The sequence below is a fragment of the Petaurus breviceps genome, unplaced genomic scaffold (assembly GCF_028583685.1).
Source record: "Petaurus breviceps papuanus isolate PSGF00001 unplaced genomic scaffold, PetGlider_PUasm1.0 90977, whole genome shotgun sequence".
NCBI classification, from domain to species: Eukaryota; Metazoa; Chordata; class Mammalia; order Diprotodontia; family Petauridae; genus Petaurus; species Petaurus breviceps.
In genome coordinates this window covers 17,843,692-17,865,565 of record NW_027187391.1, presented here as the reverse complement: position 1 = coordinate 17,865,565, position 21,874 = coordinate 17,843,692, and the positions used below count along the sequence as shown (strand labels likewise).

At 36.4% G+C, this 21,874-nt stretch overlaps 1 protein-coding gene across 1 annotated transcript in view; it reads left to right on the top strand.

Moving 5' to 3' along the window:
- The window catches only part of LAMA2 (laminin subunit alpha 2), an 831,335-nt gene that overhangs the window by 504,115 nt on the left and 305,346 nt on the right, over positions 1–21,874 (top strand). Inside the window, exons 16-17 of the mRNA XM_069077437.1 lie at positions 7,768–7,881; positions 15,794–15,921. Coding sequence (XP_068933538.1) covers positions 7,768–7,881; positions 15,794–15,921 — 242 coding nt within the window. The remainder of the gene's footprint in view (positions 1–7,767; positions 7,882–15,793; positions 15,922–21,874) is intronic.

Genomic DNA, 21,874 nt, shown 5'->3' with positions numbered 1-21,874 from the left:
CCCGATGCCGGGACCAGCAGTCTTACTCACTGTGCCAACTGGCCGTGGCCCTGGCCATTTCCATCTTAACCATTAAAGGAATTTATCCCTGAAATCCTTTACCTTTTCTGCTTTTCCCCAATCCATTCTACATGATGTTTTCTCTGCTCAAGCACCAAATAAAGGCCAATGCATTTTCTAAAGTGCAAACTGATTAGAGGCTCAGAAAACATTAGATTGAGGAAGAAGGTCTTACTTCAGCAGTTTTTCTACAGCTTTTCTCATTTATATGGCGATGAGATTCTGAAGCACAACAGTTGTTTATTGGAGCACCTGAATATTTTAGATTAAACTGAAATTGATGTGTTCTTTTATAGCATGCACACACCCTCCTCAAAGCCCCAACCCAGTAACCTTTAAATGTAGTATTTTTTTTTTGTTTATTCTTACAGGTTCTTCCTTTTTGTGCATTTTCTTTCTAGAGTATTATTGTTGATAGGCTGCCGAGTGTACTTATACTCTAAGCATGTATAAACAAACATGAAATCTGCCTCATTTTCCCATATGTGTATGTCCAGAAACTTAGTAGAGCATGGCTTGAGGTAAATAAGAACTTAAATCTTTCAAAATCCTTGCCTGCAAGGAAACATTCCCTAATGCCAAGATGTTCTACTTCAGGACACTACAAACAGAATGCATTTAGACAGGTTTTGTAGGCATTTGCTTGTCAGCTCCCTTATTCTTTAAAATACTATATGTTTCTGTATGCTAGACAGTCTTACAATTATATTCATGCCAAATGTTTTGAAACTGGAAAACCACAGGGAATTTGTGGCGATTCCCTGAGTATTCAAAAGCCCATGAATAGAAAAAAAAAATGATAGATAGATACAGCTTAGTTCTGCCTATTTAAATTTGCCTTTATACCAGAGAGTGTATTTTGAAGACTGTGTGGTATAATGAGAATATAATGGATTTAGATTTAAAGGACTTGTGGTCAGTCAATCAATCAAACAAATGACAAATATTTATTAATTGCCTATATTAAGTAGTGTTTCATTATCTTGAGGCAACTAATTCATTCCTTTTCTTTGAATCCCAATTGTCTAGCCCAGAGCCAAGTACATAATAAGGAGAGCTTAATAAAGTCATGTTGATTAATTGATTGATCAGTATTTATGACTATATACAGAATGATGAAGCTCATTCATGAAAATAGAAAGCACCAAAGAGTTCAAAAGAAGGAGAAACCTACGGGGAGTTTGGGAAAGCCTTCAAGGAGAAAGGAGATTTGAGCTGGGCCTTTGAATATGTAGAATTTGCATATGTTGGGCATGAAGGTTACCTTCTGTGGTATGACATGAGCAAGATAATTGATGAAATCACATATCATTAGAAGTATTGAAGATACCTAGTTAACAAGTTAAGAGACTTTAAAAATCTCATCTTTCTTGACCTCTCAGCAGCATCTGATAACATTGATCACCTTCTCCTCCTGGACAGTTTCTCCTCTTCAGGCTTTCGTGGTACTGTTCTGTCCTCATTCTCCTAACATTTTGCCCCTTCCCAGACTCCTTTCCTCTTTCTTCTTTCATGTTATGCCTGCTAAACATAGGTATTCCCAAGGCTCTTTCCTTGTCCCTATTCACATTTTCCTCTATGCCTGGGCTTATTAAACACAGATCCTTGAACTATCCCCACCCCATCTCCATTCCCTTTCAAGGGGCTCTGTGGATAAATTTCTGGGTGTCTGTGAATTTGGATGGAAAAAATTAAATTTCAATGTTATGTATTTCATTTGTAATTCTATATGTTTATTCTATGCATTTAAAACATTATTTTGAGGAGTCAATAGCTTTCCCCAGATTGCGAAGGGGCCTATGACAAAAAAATAAAAATTAAAAAGTTAAGAATCCTTGACCAACAATATCTCTTTTGGTAAATTCATTGGCTCCCATGGGTTGTTAGTGGGATTTTTTAGGGACCCAAAAGGATCATCACTTACCAATCTGGGTTCCTGGGGTGGGATCAGTAAGGAGTCGATTAAGAGTGGATCAAGTAATAATTTATTCTAGATAACTAGGGCAGGTTGCAAGATGGATGGCAAATTCTCCTCAGCATGACGTGAGTCTCCATATATAAAGATTTTTAGGGCAGTATTCATAAACTAAACATTATTCAAAGTAACATTGTATGAAACAAAGAAAAGAAAGATGACTATTCATAAAATCCATATGGTTATGAAAAAATAATAGCATACTTGTTGGAGAATAGTGCCTATTCTTAGCTACAAGAAATAGGTATGAGAATTATCATTTGAGTATAGCTGGTCTCACTTAAAGAAATCTGCCCAGAGAGGGAGAAGAACTTTCCCAGAACTCTGGAAACCGCTTTTGGCAGAAGGACTTTTAGTACCAATAAGCGGCAAGGAGGAGACATTGAAGAAGACTAAATGCTGTGATGGGGTCCTTCAGCCTACTTATAATAAAGTAGTTGAAGTGCATATTCCTTGAAACAGGACAGTTCATGGTGCAGGATATTAAGGCAAAGGTAGAGAGGGGTCACTCACTGGACACTGTCTACTTCTCCTTCCACTCACACAACTGCTGCGCTGGTGCAGATCCCTCTCATCGCTCACCTGAATTACTTAACAGCCTTCTCATTGGTCTCCCTGCCTAATGTGACCACTCACTACAATCCATCCTCCATTCAGAGATCGTTTTCTAAAATGTAGGTATGACTAGAGGGGCAGCTAGGTGGCCCAGTAGATAGATCACCGGGAGTCAGAAAGCTTCCTCTCCCTGAGTTCAAACCTGGCTCCAGATACTTAGCTGTGTGACCCTAGACAAGTCACTTAACCCTGTTTGCCTCAGTTTCCTCATCTGTAAATTGAGCTGACACAGGAAATGGCAAACCACTCCTGTATCTTTTCCAAGAAAACCCAAAAGAGTTCAGGAAGAGTCAGACATGACTGAACAACAAGACATGACTATATTTCCTTCACCAAATAAACTTTGGTCTCTCTATTATCTGCAGGATAAAATATAACGCCCTTCATTTGACATTTAAAGCTCTTTACTGCTTTACTCTTTCCTTCATTTCCAATCTTCTCACGGTAGAAATTCTTCTACCATTCTACACACACACACACACACACACACACACACACACACACACACACTCTACAAACCAGGTTTATTGACTTCCTTTTGCTGTTTCACACAGCTATTTCATTTCCAATCTCTGTGCCTTTAAATTGACAGTGCCCAGCATGCTCCCCTCCTCACCATCAATTTTTTTTTTTAATCCCTGACTTCCTTTAAGAATTAGATCAAGTTAGGGGTTGCTAGGTGGCTCAGTGAATAGAGCACCAGCCCTGGATTCAGGAGGACCTGAGTTCAAATCTGGCCTCAGACACTTGACACAAAAAACTAGCCGTGTGACTTTGGGCAAGTCACTTAACCCTAATTGCCCTCCAAAATGAAAAAAAAAAAAGAATTATATCAAGTAATGTGCCCTCTAAAAGACTTTTCCTGCTCATTCCAGATATATGTGCCATCCCTTCAGGTTACCTTCTAGCTATGAACTTAAATATTTATATGCAGTTTTAGAATTAGAATGTGAGCTTCTTGTGGACAATGATACTTTATTTGCCTTTTATTGTTTCCCCAGCATTTAGCAGTCCCAGGCATGTAGTAAGCATTCATAAATCCTTGTTTGTTTGATCAATAGATACTTTCCTTTCCTTTGGAAAGTGAATTTCCTCATAGAATGTAAATTCCTTAAAGGCAGGGAGTCTTTTCATGTTTGTATTTCTAGAGGCTAACTCAGAGCTTAGCATGCAACAGGTACTTAATTAACCCTTTTTAAATTAGTATGCATAATTTCCAGTTCACCTCATTTAAAAATGCATATCTCTAATGAAACATAAATATATGCAACATTTATAAATATACACAACATTTTGAATAATAAGTAACATGGTAATTAAATCCACTGGGAGCCTATGAGATCACTGAGCAAGTAGCTCAGAAGGAGAAAAGGGCCCTTTTCTTTTAGTGTGGCCTAGTATGGCCCTTTCACCATTGAAGTGGGAGGGACACCTGTGGTTACAAGGCATGATCTGGAGGCAGATACCACAAAGGAGGCAGAGAAGGAGCGGTCAGACAGGTAAGAGGAAAACCAGGAGCTAGCGGTATCCTAAAAACCAAGAGAACGGAGAGTACAAAGGAGGAGTGATCAACAGTGTCAAAGACTGCAGAGAAGTCAAGGACAATGAAGTTTAAGAAAAAGTCATTGGATTTGACAATTAAAACATCATAAGTAACTTTGGAGAGAGACAGTTTATTGGAATTATAAGGTAAAAAGCCAGAGTGTAAGAGTAGGAGAGGAGAGAACATGGAGACACTGATTCTTGATGACCTTGAGAGGTTAGCTACAGTGGGCTGAATTGCTAGAGGACATAGATAGCAGGAATGGAAGAAGGAAGTGAGGGATTTTTCAGGATGGGGATGATGTGACCATATTTATAGGCAGGAGAAAGAATCTGAGGCCAAGAGATCTTAAGTGGCTTGAACACATTCACAAAGCTAGTTTGTAAAACAACGACAGTAGCAGAACTAGAACCCTGAGGATCCCCTAACTCCCAATCAGAGGGAATTTTTTCTCCTCTGCAATGCTGTTAAAAACATAATTTCCTACGATTGTATGTGTATAGCCTTTATCAGATGGCAGGCTGTCTTGGGAAGAGGAGAGAAGGAATAATTTAGAACTCAAAAATCTTATAAAAGTGAATGTTAAAAACTAAAAATAAACTAATATGTTTTTTAAAAAATGGAATATCCTTGAGGATGGGGTAATTTTTTTTCCATTTCCCTTGTAGTTTTACATAATATCTAGTACTCTGCCCTAAAAATAAACTCGGTGAATGTTGGCTGTCTGAATTATAAGGGGAATAAATAGAATGGCTTAATGCATTGTAATCTTAAACATCAACAATCAATCAGCAAACATTTATTTCATACCTACTACCCTCAGGTACTGTAATAGGAGATAAAAACAAAGTGAAGCAGCCCCTCTCCTCAAGGAACTTATGTTCAGTTGGGTGAGACAAATATGTTTATGCATATTCAAGATAAATAAAAATAAATACAAGTTAATCAGGGGAGGAGAGGAGAACAGTAGTAGCTGGTAGAACAAAAAAAGGCCCAATTTGGAAATTGGCCCTCAAACTGAGCAGAATTCTAAGAGGTACAGGGGAGTGAGGGTGAGCAGCCAGTACAAAGCCATGGAAATGAGAGAATAAGTGTCATGAATAGTAACAATCTAATGTCATGTATAGTAATAATGTGAAGGTCAGGTTGTCCTGGGCAAGAAGAGGTAAAGGAGATTAATGTGTCATAAGGCTGTAAAGGTAAGTTAGGGTCAAGTTATTTTAATCAAATTCAGTATTCAGCAGGGGAAAACAAAAAGGTTGCCTACTCTTCTACAAAAAGAAAAGATGAAAAAAAGGACAAGAATACAAGAGATTAATACAAAAATAAAATGGTAATGCAAAGCCTTTTAGTCATAGCTTCAAACATTTCACACAGTAAAAGAAACACTTCTGACAGGATAATGTCTACATAGTTCACTTTGATGAACACATTTTGAAATTAAAAACCTCCATTAGTATTCTCTTCCAATTTTTTCCCCATAGAAAATACCTCATTTCTAAAGAATATTGCAAGTTGCTATGTCTTTCCCATGGATGTGATATTAATTAGCAATATCTCTCAGGTGAAAATATAATTTTAGGAGAATCAAACGTCCTTTATGGTAGACATGAGAAAAGATACTTACAGTATTCATCTCTGTTATTATAAAACTTGTGTACAATAAGAATTGTTGGTGTCAAAGCACTTGCATACATACTGGTCATTTGAAGTATTCAAATTCTTTATGGCCTAAGAAAAATCTTTAAAATATAAATTGTCCATAATACTTTCTGAGAATACATATAAATATATGTATATATAATCAAAAAGTCTGTTGCCAGGTATATCCCCTTATAGTTATGGAAAAACATATGGTATTTATTTTTTAAATTGAAGCTAAAGGATAAATCTATTTCATGAAAAATGGTCAAGGATTTGAGTTAGAGTCTCCATTTAAAATAAGGTTTTTGATCACTAAAGGGAAGCGACACTGTTGTTCAGTGATTTTTCAGTCGTGTCTGACTCTGTGTGACCCCATTTGGGTTTTCTTGGCAGATACACTATACCGGTTTGCCTTTTCCTTCTCTAGCTCATTTTATATATGAGGAAACTGAGATAAACAGGGTTAAGTGACTTACCCTGGTTTACACCACTAATAAGTGTGTGAGGAAAGTCTTCCCGACTCCAGGCTCAGTATTCTATCCTCTGTGCCATCTAGCTGCAGATTACTCTGTGTAACCTCAAAACCAGTAATGACATTGGAGAAAATAAAATAAAATATGCATCCTTCCACATGGCAAAGAAATGAGAGGAGGCCAAGATGGAATATTCTCTGCATTGTCAGATATATTCACCATAGCAGGTGTTTCTTAGTTTAAAATGTGTGTGTATTCTATCTGGATTTGGAGGAAGAGAAATTTTTCTTCTAAAAATGACTGTGACATAAATACAAATGACATCAATAATTTTTTTAAATAGTAAAGTCTCTGAGAACCTTAGAGGGGATAGAGAAAGAAGGAAGAGGTAAGGCCAGAAAACATTCTGTATGCACAAGAAAAAGTTTCCTAGGTAACACAATATTACCATGGCTATTCTGGAGTAAAAAAACTAAAAGCTCACTGCCCTTATTAAAACACTTATTAAATACATTTTGGGGTGTGAGGTGTCAATATCATTAATATAGATCTCTTAGAGTTTCTGATCTACAATGAGTAAAATGGATGAGAACAAATATATAAAAGTTAAGCAAGAAACACCATATGTGATTTTCTTTTAACTAGCTATATAGAATGAAGACAATCAATCTGTGATATATGAACAATCAAAGCAGAGTAGTGAATGAAGAGGGAAGATTCATTTTCAAAACATATATGTAGGAGGGAGAAGCACAGGGTGAGGGAAGGTCCAGTTTTCTAAAAATAAACAAAGAGAATTCCAAGAGAAGGAATTCTAGGCATTCCTGAAATGAAGTAAGAGGTGAAGGCACAACTAATTTTTAAAGTAAAACATTCCATCATACATGCCAATGTAGTCATTTGTTTTCCTTGAATATACATATTTTTTAAAATTTTCTTTCTCAATTGGGTAGGGAGAAATGAGAGAAAATTGATTTTTGCTGATTAAAAAAAATGTACATTTTGAAAAAGAATCAGTCTTGATAAGGAGAACAGAAGGTCAGTCTCAGAGACCAAGGTTCATTGTATTCGATTTTTAGTGAGATTCTCTGAAGAGTCTTTAGTTTGATTATTTTTTACCCAGCTCTGTCAGTATTTTATCTTCTGACTCTTTACTAGTCTGTACCGCTTACCTTGAAACTGTCATACTTCCATTCCTCATTTCTCTGCTTTACTTTATCATTTCAGAAGAGAATTCATGCTAATGCTTCCTCTAATTTCACACCTGCCAATAAAACTAAGGTTAGTACAAAGCCTTGAAATCAGGAGAAATAGCTCTATAGTCATAATTCAGTAACTTCTTCTACCTGACAAGTCTGTTTGCTGAATTGGGTTGCTAAAAATTTCTTGGTATTTAACAAAACAAAAACTCTTTATAGCCATCAGCTTGACAGAAATATTCTCTCTTTCTCTCACAGTCTTGTTGGCCTGGGCACAGGCGAGTTAATGGTACTATTTTCGGTGGCATCTGTGAACGATGTCAATGCTTTGGTCATGCAGAAGCGTGTGATGACATCACAGGAGAATGCGTGGTAAGTGTTGCTGCCTTTAGAGACTCTGACTGACAGGTCTGAGATCTGCTCAATACACCCCTGCAATTGAATGACCACCTTTGGGACCTTAAGTACTTGAGCAAAGAAGTGTTTTGGCAGGAAAGATATTTATATCAAACTGCTTTGCAAGTTAAGAATGGTCTTATATCAGGATGTAGTTGGTTTGACAAGTAAGCAAGAAGAAGAGCTTATTCACATTTAGTCTCAAGTATTGAAACAGCATAAATGGAAATGGAGATGACATGAATAATGGTGGGGATATATACCTAAAGTTTGAATATAAGATTTCATTCCCTTCCTCAACTGGTCTGTGTACCATATATTCTAATCAAGTGGTAAGTCATCTGTTGTACCCTGTGATGACAGGAAAATATAATCATTTGAAACTGGTATTACTGAGTGGTATTTTTATGAACCAGATTGATAAATATGCTTAATTGGGATCTGCTGTGTTGGTTATTATGTTGTTGTTTTTTTATTAAAAACTTGAAGGCTGAACTAAATACAAAGAAACATAATTCGTTGTTGTTGGTTTTTTCCAAAAATCTAATGTATATTCACACTAGCTGCCTACTTATTCAACAATTAAGCTCATGCCATTACCAGAAAAATTCTACCCAGGACTGAGCTCTTTCTATCCCACTAAGAAGCCTTTTGGTTTGGTGAATTACGCTGAATAGACTGCTCTGATTAACTCAAGGGCATTTTAGTTTTATATTGTCTGACATGGCATGAAGCTTGAAACAACATTTCTCATTTCATTAGTCTTGCAGAAACACAATTTGAGCCAGTGCCAATTTAGCAGGATATCATACTCTCATTTCCCTGCAGAATTTCAGGCAGTCTCTGTATTGTCTGTATTTCTTAATGTTCTCTCTTTCTCTAGCATTTTCCCCCTGCTCTCTCACTTAAAGAAAAACTGCTGGGAAAAGTCCAAAATGAAAATTCAAAGGTTCTGAAATGTAATCTGGCATACAAGTTTATTGATGCTCTTCCTATGTCTCCCCATACAAGATTATGTTTAATTGCATTGCAGTATAAAACAAGATCCTCTTAATTTGTCGATCAGTAGGTTTTTCATGAATAGAAACGTTAAATCATTCTCACTTTAATTATACTGCAAGTCTTTAAAACATACCTTAGGAGAAAAATATTCTGAGATTTACATTCAAGTGCTTCATTTAAATGCAATAGGAAATACCCATCCTTAACCTACGAAGAATTAAAATTACAAGCATTTCTATAGTACTTCACTGTTTACGGGGCAAGCACCTTCCTCACAACATCTTAATATAGAAAGTATCACCATAATTGTCTCCCTTTTATAGAAGAGGAGTCTGAGGTTCAGAGAAGATCATGGTAGAAATCTGAATCTGAAGTCAGAAGACCTGGAATTGAACCTGCCTCAGATATGTGTTACCTTAGGAATCTGGAAAGGTCACTTGGCCTCAGTATTCTCCTTTATAAAATGATGAAGTGGTACTAGGTGATCTCTGAGCTCCTTCCCAGTCCCAAAATAATGATCCTGTTGTTTTTCTATTGCCACAGAACTAGTAAGTTCCAAAGTCATGATTTGAACTCAGATCTCTTGCCTGCAAGCCCGGTAATATGTCCATCTCCCCATTCTGCCTTACAAAAATATAAGTATTATTTTACCAAATTCAGGAATTTGGAAATTCCTGGAAATTTCCAAGGAAATTCTTTGTAGAATTAGTTGGAAAGGGATTAGTTAATAATGAAAATGCAAATCTGGCTCAGCACTTTCAAAAGTTTATCCATGATGATAGTCTGTTTCAAATATAATCTTCCTAGTAGATTAAATTGAATAATTTGACACATATATTAAACATCTACTAGCATCAAGGCATTGTACATGGGGATGCAAAGAGAAGAAAGAGTCCCTGTCCCCACAAAACTGACATTCAATTGGAGGGAAGAAATGGGCTCACAAATATGCATACAGATTTGGATGCAAAAGTAAGGCCGTGAGGGAAAGAGTAATAACAACTCTGGGAGATCAGAAAAGGACTTGAGAATACAGAAAGCAGCACATGAGCTATGCCTGCAAGAGATCGAGGGATTCCATGAGACAAAGGTAATTCAGACATGGGAGAACACTTGTGCCAAGGTGAGGAGGTGGGAGATGGACTATCAAAGTATGGAAGATAGACTCCAAATGGACTGGAGAGTGTAGATAGAGGAATAGTATAAATTAGGACTGGAGAAGTAGTTAGGAGCCTGGATTGTAGTGAGCTCTAAATTAAAGAGTGAAAAGTATATTTTATCCTAGAGGCAATAGGGAGCTGATGTTTATTTTAGGAGGGTGATGTGGTTAGATCATTGGGGAATATGAATTTAGCAGCTAAGGTGATAATGTTTTGAACTAAGGTAGAGGTTGTATTAATGGAGAGAAGGGAACACATGAGAAAGATGTTGTGGAATTAGGTTATACTTAGCATCTGGTGAGAGAAAGAGGTTGAGGGAGGAAGAAGAAAGAAGAATATTTCTGAGATTGTTCAGAGGAAATTGTCTAGAGACAGGAATCTGGCTTGAATTCTGACTTTGGCACTTACTTCCTGAATACTTTGGGCAAGCCATTCAATATCCTTGGGTCTAAGTTTCTTAATCTCAAAAAGAAGAAAATGAACTAAATGACCTCTGAGATTCCTCACAGCTTTAGATCTATTATCCTTAAAATGATGTGCATGCATGGCTGGAAGGGTGGTGGTGTCCTCAATAGAAATAAAAAAGTTCCAAGGAAGAATAGATTAAAAAAGTTCCAAGGAAGAATAGATTTGAGAGAGAAAAATAATGAGTCCTATCCTGAACATGTTCAGTTTGAGATGCTTGTGGGATGTCCTCGAAGAGAAGTCCAGCAGGTAGATAGTAAGGTGTGTTTGAATTTCAGGTAGAGGATTAGGGCTATAGGCTATAGATATAGGAGTCACAAGCATAGATATAATAATTGAACCTTTAGGTGAAGAAGAAATAACCAAGGGAGAGTGGGTCAAGAAAAAAGAGGTGTCAATCCAAAGCTTCCAGAGATGTGTACAATTAATGGGTAAGATGAGAATGGTGATCCAGGGAAAGAGATGGAAAAGAAATAATCAGAAAAATATATAGAGAATTGAAAGAAAGACTGATATCGTGGAAGTCAAGGGAAGAGAAGGATACGAGGAAAAAGGGATGATCAGTGGGGGTAGAACTGAAGAAAGGCCAAGCAGAATGAGAGAAAGCCATTGGACTTTCTGGTTAAGAAATTATTGGAGTCCATTGTTTAGAAAGAAAAAGTATTCATCAAGAAAACAGAGCAAGAGTTCTCTTGCTGCGACCTAGACCAATGACTAGTAATACCACCTACAATTAATTGGCTACCCCATAGAAGAGGGTCAAACTCCAAGGAAAGTCATGATTGAAGATGGAGATGGAAGTCTAGCATGCATGGGGAAATTGATCATGTTATGCAGAAAAGAAAGCAAGGAGTGGTTCGTCTAGGGTATTTTTTTTATGACTTTTAAGTGCCCTTTAAGTAAAATGAAGGTGGAGAGAATTCATTCTGCCTAGCTAAATGCTACTATTCTATTTGGATCATTAGATTTCTGGTGTGATCCACAAAGAGGCCAGTGTTTGAATACTCAAAAAAAGAAATGTTTCACATCAAAGGTATTCTTACTGTCAAGATTTACACAGCCTTTTGGATTCTTATTATTATTCACAGTGGCTTTTTCAGTGATAGAGAGACATTTTACTGATAGGCTGCTTTTCCCCCCTTTGAAATATGTTTGGAGATGAACTAAAATATACTCATGACTTAAGATCAAAGCCCAGATCAGGCCCATATAAAAAAATCATTTTAACTACTATCACAAAGTAACTCAGGATGCTTTCAGAGTTTCAAACTATCCACACAGGAAGATGATATCACTTCTCATTCTTCCATTGATGTGTGTGATGGACATTTTGATAGGCCCAAGGAGATCTGGAAATGCCTTTTGCCTGAGGTTTGGCAATTCATCCTTTTCCAGTATTGATGTTTATTTCAGTAGGAGCAGGTCACTACATTATTGCTGCAATCACAAGGAAAGTTGAATTTTCTAAATTGTTTCTACATTATCTCCCTTGCCTATAACATGGTATTCAGGGGATTCTGAGCAGTTGATTTATGCTGTCTCCCCATTTACCTGATTTCATAATTAGAAGTGAAATAGATACAAAATAAACTGGGACTCTCAATTAGGCAAGTTTTCAACTGAGCTTTAAAAATGAGCCACTTGAGAGAAAAGTAGGCAGTTAGTGACTCATCAGACAGAGCCCTGGGACAGTAACTTAACCCTATTTGCCTCAGTTCCTCACCTTTTTTTTTTTTGCTTTTTTGAGGGCAATCAGGGTTAAGTGTTGCTCAAGGTCACATGGCTAGTTTTTGTGTTAAGTGTCTGAGGTCAGATTTGAATTCAGGTCCTCCTGACTCCAGGGCTGGTGCTCTATTCACTGTGCTACCTAGCCGCCCCTCTCAGTTCCTCATCTACAGAATGAGCTGGAGAAGAAAATTCCAAACCACATCATCATGCTTTCCAAAAAAATCCCAAATGGGGTCACAAAGAGCTGGACATGACCGAAATGATGGAATAACAGCAAAAGAAGTCTTGATTCCAATGACCCCTTTCAAAAGACCCCATTAGGACTCTATAACCTTTTTGATTTACTAGTTACAGTGAAACACAAGGAATGTTGGACTTGAAGTCAGAGGACCTGGGTTGGAACCTCAGTTCTGTCACTACTCATGTGACCTTGGGCAAGTTATTTAACCTTGAGGGGGGAGGTACTTATTTTCCTCAGCTATAGAATAGGGAAGGTGGACTAAATGGCCTCTACAGTCACTTTCAGGAATAAATTCAGTAACATACCTCAAAAATGATGAAACATAAATATCGGTGCCTGTCACTCTTTAGAAGGGGTTACCTCAATGTAGGCTTATGTCTACAGCTCTTATAAAGAGTATGCACCTGTGTATGGACTTGTCTGATTATCAAAATAAATTATTACATTTGGAGGTAAATAAAATTATCCCAGTTCCTACTGGTCAAAGAATAGAGCTTCAGAGTCCTCTGAATAATGCTCCCCCTCTCCTTAAATGTTACCCCATTCCATTGCCCTCCACCCAAATCTTTCAGTATCCTCATCACTTGTCACCCAGAGTACTACAATAACCTACTGATTAGTTTCCCTGCATCCTATCTATACTCTGCCTTCAGAGACTCTGCAGTCTCTATTCTCTACAATCCATCCTTAACTAATAAACTGATATTCTGAAAACAGAAGTCTAGCTGATCAAGAAACATCAGTATCTCTCTAAGACTTTTACAATCTATCTGCATCCTATCTTTTGAGTCTGATCACATATTTTACACACGCACACACACACACACACACACACGCCTGGATGGTGTTCCACCTAGATCAGCACTCCTTCTCCTGCCTCTTACTTTGCAGACATTGCCCTACATTCTGAGAATGTGCTTTCACTCTCGCATGCTCTCTCTCTCAATCTCTCTCTCTCTTTCTCTCTGTCTCTCCGTCTCTCTCCATCTCTCCGTCTCTCTCTCTCTCTCCGTCTCTCTCTCTGTCTGTCTGTCTGTCTGTCTCTCCCTCCCTCCTTCCCCACTTTGGAGTTTCTAGTACCCTTCAATGTGCAGCTCAGAAGCTCCCTAACAGAAAACCTTTCCTGATCACCCAAATGTTATTGTTGCCCACCATGCACCAAAATTACTTTGTAGAATTTATTTTGCATAAAATTTTTAAAAATATGATTTCTTTGTGCATGATTTTTCTTACCTAGCCTAGAAGAATGTAAATTCCTCAAGGGCAGAATTTCTCTCAGTGTCCTTTCTATACCCCAGTACCTAGCCCAGAGTAGTCATTTAATAAAATGCTCGTTATTATCTGTACTTAGTCATCTTAACTTGAACAAGCTAAAGTAAATAAATGTATAAACCAATAGAGATAAAGTTGGTATGAAATATCTCTAGTTTCAATTTTAAAATATATTCATATAGATTTTTTTTAAGCAATCGGGGTTAAGTAATTTGCTCAAGGTTACACAGCCAGTTATTTCTGGGTGTGGTGCTAAGTATCTGAGCCCAGATTGGATCCCCAGGTCATCCCGACACTGGAGCTGGTGCTCTTACTCACTGTGCTACTTGGCCGCCCCTTTATATAGATTTAATGATAAATATAATGCAGCTCTTCAAAAATATTCTAATAATATTGTGCTTATGTGTCCATTCTCTCTTACAAGTTTATTGGCTTTTGCCCTAGATATAAGTGCTAATTTTGAACACTTGAAAAGGAGGGTAAGAAGGAATGAGTCTAAAAAGAAAAAGCTTCTCCCACCTATACCCAATGAACCAGGAGCCATAAATTTCCAACCTAAGTATGGAGATGAATGAGTCAAGGATAAACTTTTCAACACTGAAAGTGGTAGACAGCCTTTCTTTCTCCTAAACACCCAGACAACTTCAGCGTCAGAAGTGTTTCTAGACCCATATAGTCCAATTAAATACTGAGGTGGTGTCAACCTTAATCTAAACACAATTTGTTATATAGCACTATAATTTAACTTTGAAGGTGCCTCTATATATGGCATTAAATTTTAAAAAGATGCTTTTACTTTAGAAATTCTCTTACCTTGAATAATGAGTACATTAGTGACCTCAAGTTGAAGATTATGTGCTATCAAAAACACACACATTTTGATCTCCACTGAGAACATACAAAATTCTTATTTCTGAATAGGATTTGTACAGATTCTCAAATATATCACCTCAAACACCATAGAAAGCCATCAATTTCTGCCAAAATAGGACCACAACATAATGCTTTCATTTAGCTTTAGAAAATTTACTGATCTCTGCCATGTCCTGATTCTGACTCCAATATTCCATCATTCTTTACATATTGCCACATTACTTTTTCATAAGTATCTAAAATTTTCTGTTTTCTCAAGTAAAATTTTTCTTTCCCTCTCCAGTATATTAAAGCATTACATAAATAAAGAATTGTTAACTAACCATACTTAGGATAAAAAAAAAGGTAGTGATGCTTCCAGCACTTATCACAGTGTCTGGAACATAATAAGGACTTAATAAATGCTTGTTGACTTTCATATAGGTAATATAAAGTGCCACTTCTCTAGAAACTTATTTTATATAGGCATATACTCTGCACTTCAATTGTCAATAAAAACATTGTTTTTGTTAGTGTTCAGTCTGGTCCTATACTTCATGACTCCATTTGGGGTTTTATTGACAAAAATACTGGAGTAGTTTGCCATTTCCTTCTCCAACTAAGGCAAATAGAGTTAAGGGACTTCCCCATGGTCACACATCTAGTAAATGTCTGAGGTCAGACATGAACTCATGAAGATGAGTCTTCCTGATTCCAAGCCCAGTGCTCTACTTACTGTACCACTTAGCTGCCTAAACATAAGTGAAATAATCATTATAATGTGATTATAATCTAAATAAGTGTTCTATTCAAGTCTATATGTAACCAATTAATTGCCTTAATATAAATGATCAAAACTGAGTAAAAGGGAAATTGGTATGATGGAAGAAAATAATGAATTTATATATATATATATATATATATATATATATATTTTTTTTTTTTTTTAAGAAAAAGGTATCTTTATGACAAAATTATTTCCAAGTTGAATATTATTTTTCATGTCTGTACTTTTTTACTGCTTGAGTTTTTAACCATTAAATACATAATAATTATTTTTTTTCCCCTGGCAGGGGAGAGACGAGGTGATTTAATAGATCCATTTGGAATTCTAGTTTATGGTTTTTGCCACCTATATTGTAAACTCTAACACATTTTTCCCCCTCAGGGATGCAAAGACCACACAGGTGGTCCCTATTGCGATAGATGTCTTCCTGGTTTCTATGGTGATCCTACTAAAGGGACAACTGATGACTGCCAGCCTTGTGCCTGCCCATTAAACATACCATCTAATAAGTAAGTTACAAGACTATCTACGTCATTGTTTTGGCATCCAGTTACTAAATTCTGTTATGGGTGGTGTGTGTGTGTGTGTGTGTGTGTGTGTGTGTAAAGGAGTCTTAATGTCAAAAAATTCTGTTCCCTCTTTTCTATATGTATAAATGAATTGTGCTTTTTTATTTTTAAAAAACGTATTACTTTGGTAATTATAAAGTGAACTTATAATTCTGAATTTATTTTTCATCTTAAATATTTTAAGGAAATATTCAATTGCCTTTAAATAGTATGTACATATATGTATGTAAAGTATATATATGGATATATATGAATTCTTTAAGTAGCTATTAATCTTTTTCAAAGTGGTATTTAAAATTTATAAAGAAAAGCAAATTTGGGGCGGCTAGGTGGCACAGTGAATAGAGCACCAGCCCTGGAGTCAGGAGGACCTGAGTTCAAATCCAGCATCAGTCATTTAACACTTACTAGCAGTGTGACCTTGGGCAAGTCACTTAACCCCAATTGCCCTCCAAAAACCAAAAAAAAAAAAATCAAAAAATAAAAGCAAATTTTTATGACATCTAAATTGTAGCACAGATTTAGTCAGAGTTTACCTAATCAAAAGAATTTTGGCTATAAAATAATACTCCATTTCAGATTATTTCTGAACTGATGGTTTGTGAAGAAAGAATAATTTCCATGTTTATTTGCATCAGTACATTTCCTAGTCTGGAAAAAAACAACAACAACAACATTGAAATCAAACCACTCAGTTTTTCCAGTTAAAGATAAAAATGACCACCTAGTATAGAAGAAATAGCATTAGTTGGGCTGTTATGAATTACATTCTCTCAAATACCTTTATCTCCAATAAAAGAATCTAATTATTAGACCTTCTCACAGGGATTGCTAACCATTTTTGTATTATGAACACATGGTGCTCCCTGTGGCAGTCTGGTGAAGCCTGTGGAGCCCTTCTCAGAATAATGTTTTTAAACGCATAAAATAAAATACTTAGAAGTACAAAGGGAGCCAATTATATGGTAATACACATCAGAATATTAAAACAACAACAGCAACTGGGAGTTCCCAGATTACAGATTAAGAACTGTTAGTTGCTGGTTTTCCTGGTTTTCCCATCATTTTCCACCAGAGGATTTGGGGCATCTCTAGAAAAGGATATTTTTTTAAAAATTGTTTCTCCAGGTTACCCTCATATTTCTTGGATGGCTTCCAGATGGTTTCTGATGCCTTTTTCTTTGGGTAGCATGATACTTGGGTCACAATGCTGCTGAAAGTGCTCGCATTTCTTTTTCTGAGTAGTATTTGTTTCTTAATTTGGTGTGCCCTTGTTCATATTGGATAACTTTTGAAGAGATTCACCTCAGCAATGATAGAAATTAAAATAATAATGCTATGCATGCTAGTTAGCACTATAGCTATTCAATTTATTTCACATATGTTGGGTCTTCTTTCATCTGAAGGGTTCATGGTCTATAGCTTAGTCATTAAGTTCAATTCAACAAGCATTTATTGAACATTTACTTTGTTCAAGGCACAGTGCTAGGCACTAAGGGTACAAATACCAAATGGAAGACACTCCCTGCCTTAAGGCTACAGTCTACTGTATCACTAGCATAAGATTTTTCATTCATGCCTATAGTAGATTATAATAATAATGGCATTAATGCTGTAAATTTTGTAAGGTGTTTCACATGTCTCATTTTACCCTCACAACTATACTGTGAGGTAATAATTTATAATATTAGATAGATTAGATCTAGTGATGATTTCATGTGCTCAACATTTACATAACAATTCAAGAGTTGATCAGCATTTTCCATCTATTATTATCTCATTTGAGCAACCCTGTGAAATAGATGCTCTTATGTTTTAGTATCATTTTACAAATGAGAGAACAGAGACTACGAGACATTAAGTGATTTGCCCAGAATCACTCAGCCAATAAGCATCTGAGGTAGAATTCCAATTCAGATCTTCCTGACTCCAAAGGATTCAGTCACTATGTGACTTTTTTTTGATTGACTTTCATTTTCTCCAGTGAAATTGAACTTAGAACAAGCAACAACTCTTTTTTAAAACACCAATAAACATCACAGCCCATTTCTTCATAAATAAGAAGGGAGGGTATGAGTAGCATTTTCTATCTATAAATAAAGAAGTTTGTAAATTATCACTGCTCAATACAGTGGATCTTAGGAACTATGTGACTACAATCATAAGAAGGATTTTAATTAAAAATGCTTAGAAAACTGCCATTGTGTAGACATTGCATATGCATTTGCATATGAGAATCTAAAAGTATGGAAGGTGTTTTTTTTAACTAAAAATAAATGGAAGTGTGTAATAAATAAAGCAAACTATTCTTTTTAAAACTATTCATTTTGTGCCATCACAAGCTTTGAGGAATACAAAGTTTTTTTTTTCTCATTTCATACACAGACCAGACTATAGTGGAACAGAAGCTATCTCATATTGGTCAAAAGGTTGAAAAGTTGTCATAATCTGCGATTACATGTATACTGTCTAGTAATAGATTTTCCTTGGTGATTTATCTATTTAATCCATGCACCATAAATCTTAGAAATCAAAAACATTTTGGTTCCAAATTTTTTAGATAATATTGCTACATAAATCATACACACATATGGGGCTTGATAGACATAATTATTGCAAAATATATATATATAGACAAACACATATTTCACTTTCACATGTAATTGGGGCTTGGCTTTGCATGTCTAAAACTGGTCTCTCCATCTTAGATCTGGCATGCTCAAAGCAAAGCCCTGCTTATATACTCACATGTCCATCATCTGCATCAATCATTTACGAGGGTCCACTATTTGCCTAGCCCCCTCATAGGTGATAATATATCTATTGTAGAAATAAATAGATAAAAATACTATATCTACAACTTCAAACAAATGAAATTGTAAAACCTTAGTCCAGAATGTGGACATTAAAATATCTGAACATTTAGCATTTTGCAAGATTAATTATAATAATAACAATAATATTAGCAGCCAGGATTTATAAAGTAGCTTAAAGTTTGTGAAGTGTTTTATATGTGTTACATCTTTTGATTCTCACAAGAAAACCCTATGTAACAGGCACTATTATTATCCCCATTTCTCAGGTGAGGACAAGTGACATGAACAGTCACACAATAAGTATCAGAAGCAGGATTTGAACCTAGAGCTCACTGCCTCCAAGTCCATTTATCTATCTATGATGCCACATAAGTACCTGGGTAGATAAAAAGAAATATTCAGATTTGAGGGTGTGTGTTTTTTTTCCATTTTTACTAAATGCTCAACTTTATATAGCTTGAGTATAGAGAAGAGATACAAAGTCCTTGACCTTTATTATCAGAGAAGGTACTATGCTCTATGAGCAAAGCACAATTGAAGTAGCTCAAAAAAAATGCAAGTTGTATAGATTTAGAGAATTCAACCCAAATTCTGAGCATTCTGAGTTCATTTCTCTCTCTCATATGTATATATATGTATATATATATATATATATATATATATAGAGAGAGAGAGAGAGAGAGATTAGATAGATATATATTTTATACAACCACAGTTGTGTGCATTGTAACTTAACTATAACATAATGATGTCATTTTGGTCCTCTCCAAGAATGAAGGACAACAATCAACCAGTAACCAACCAGAATGGAGGAGACACAAAATCCTTGACTTTAAAGAACAATCAAACCCTTGATACTTTAAACTAGGAATTTCTTTCAGTACTCGTTAAGTGTAGAAGATCATTTTTCTGGGCAGAGGAACATTCTCCTGGCCTTTAAAGTTGGGTTTGGAGTCAGATAACATAGGTTTCAATTTGCCATTGACTGTCTCTGTGATGTCACTTAACCTTTCTGGGCCTCAGTTCCCTCATCTGTTAAATGAGTGAGTTGAACTAGGTGATCTCAAAGTCCCCTCCAACCAAAATTATATGATCCTACAAGCTCAGAATATGATTGAACACAGAATGATATATATATATATATGATAGCGGTATATTTTAAGGAATTCTAATTGATACAACTATCCAGAATGGTGCCAGGTACACAGTAGTCCTTCAATTATGCTAACTGTATTAGCATAACCAAGTCACTATCTCTAAGTCCATGCTTCCTCATTTTTAAAATGGGTATAACACTTATCATACCTACTCCACAAAGTTGTTGTAAGGCAAAATTATAGAAAGCATTTATTTTGCAACCCTTAAAACACTGTACTGATTGTCAACTAGTATCATTACTCATTTCCATTCATTGTGAAGAGTTGAAAGACACATTTGGATTACATAGATTCTTCTAATAGCCTCCCAATCAGACCACTAAGACTTCTCTCTGTTCTTGCACAGCACAAAGGTGGCCTTGTGTGAGAGTTGAAGGATAGGTAAAATAGAAAATAAATGTCTTCACTTTGCATATGTAAGACTTTAGTTCGCATTTTGGATTAAAATATGGAAGAATCCCAAGCTCCTGCTGAATTCATCATAAAATTTAACTATCCAAATGGACCTGTCATCTATATCCCTAATGGGAATGTTCCTTACATTGAGGTAGACCATAACCTGGCCATCCTGTGTAACTCTTGTCTGTGGACTCCCACAGGTCTACTGTCCACATACTTCATTCCGTCCTCCCTTTATCTTATCATTATTGGGGTAGGATGATAGGATGCTAAATCTAGACTTGGAAGAGATCTTAAGAGCCTTCAAGAGGAGGAAATTGAGATCCAGGGAAGCTAAGTGACTTGCCCAAGGCCTCAAAATAGTGAATGTCAAAAGCAAGATTTGAAGCCAAGTTCTCTGCAGAGCCAGTGCTCTTTATTCTATCATTGGAGCCCATGGGCTGTGCAACTCTCATCTCACCATCCACATGACCAGCTTATCTTCTTTTACAAATGAATCATTTTTCCCTGATGGCATTCTTGACTCCTTTTCTTCATAGTTCTTTATTTATCATATGCTGCAGTTGACACTTCACCAAACATCCTTTACTAATTGCATTTTTAAGTTTTTTTTTTGCCTTTTTGGGGAGCAATTGGGGATAAGTGACTTGCCCAAGGTCACACAGCTAATAAGTGTTAATTCTGAGGCTGTATTTGAACTCAGGTCCTCCTGACTCCAGGGTCCATGCTCTATACACTGTGCCACCTGTCCAAACCAGCAATTTTATTTAAAGTTTTGAGTTCCTAATTCTATCCCTGCCTTCCTCCTTCCTCTCACCCAACCTTGAGACTGTAAGCAGTCAGATATAGGTTATACATTTGCATACTAATTGCATTTAGATTCAATTTTATTTGTATACAAACTTCTAAATGGATCTACCTGAATAGTAAAAGCAGAATTCTCTTGATAATTAAAAAAAAAGAGGCCATCTTCGACATGTAAGTTACCTTTTCTCACCTGACCTCATCATTTGTCAGGGATTGGGGCAGAGTGGGAAGTTGGCTGATCCTTCACAATTTGGCCTCACACCAAAATCTACCAAGCTGCCACCTGTTACTTCTTAGCATTTGAAGAAAGTGCCTTGTGGGCCAGGAACTCCTAAGTCCTATGTGGCATTTTAGCTGGAAATCCAGGAAGTGGCACTCTTTCCCCCTGAGCTTGCCAAGGAGCCTTAAGTGACACTTCTCTGGAATGGCTGTGTAATCACCAGCAATCTCCCTGCTCTGCCTCTTCCTGTCCCAGCACAGTGAGCTGCATATTCTGGCCAAATCCAAAGTCAAAGTCACTCCATTTTCCAGCCTAAATTCACTGGGGAAATTATCCTCACTCATGATTATCTCCTTTCTTTCTCCCTCTGTGAGTATTATTATTTTCACTGCTAGGGAAATGTCATATTCCACCCTGGAGATGACTACAATTTCAGTAGTAGTGGGAGTGGTTTCTCAGTTTCTATAGAGCTGAGATTTCCTAGGCTGAGTGGT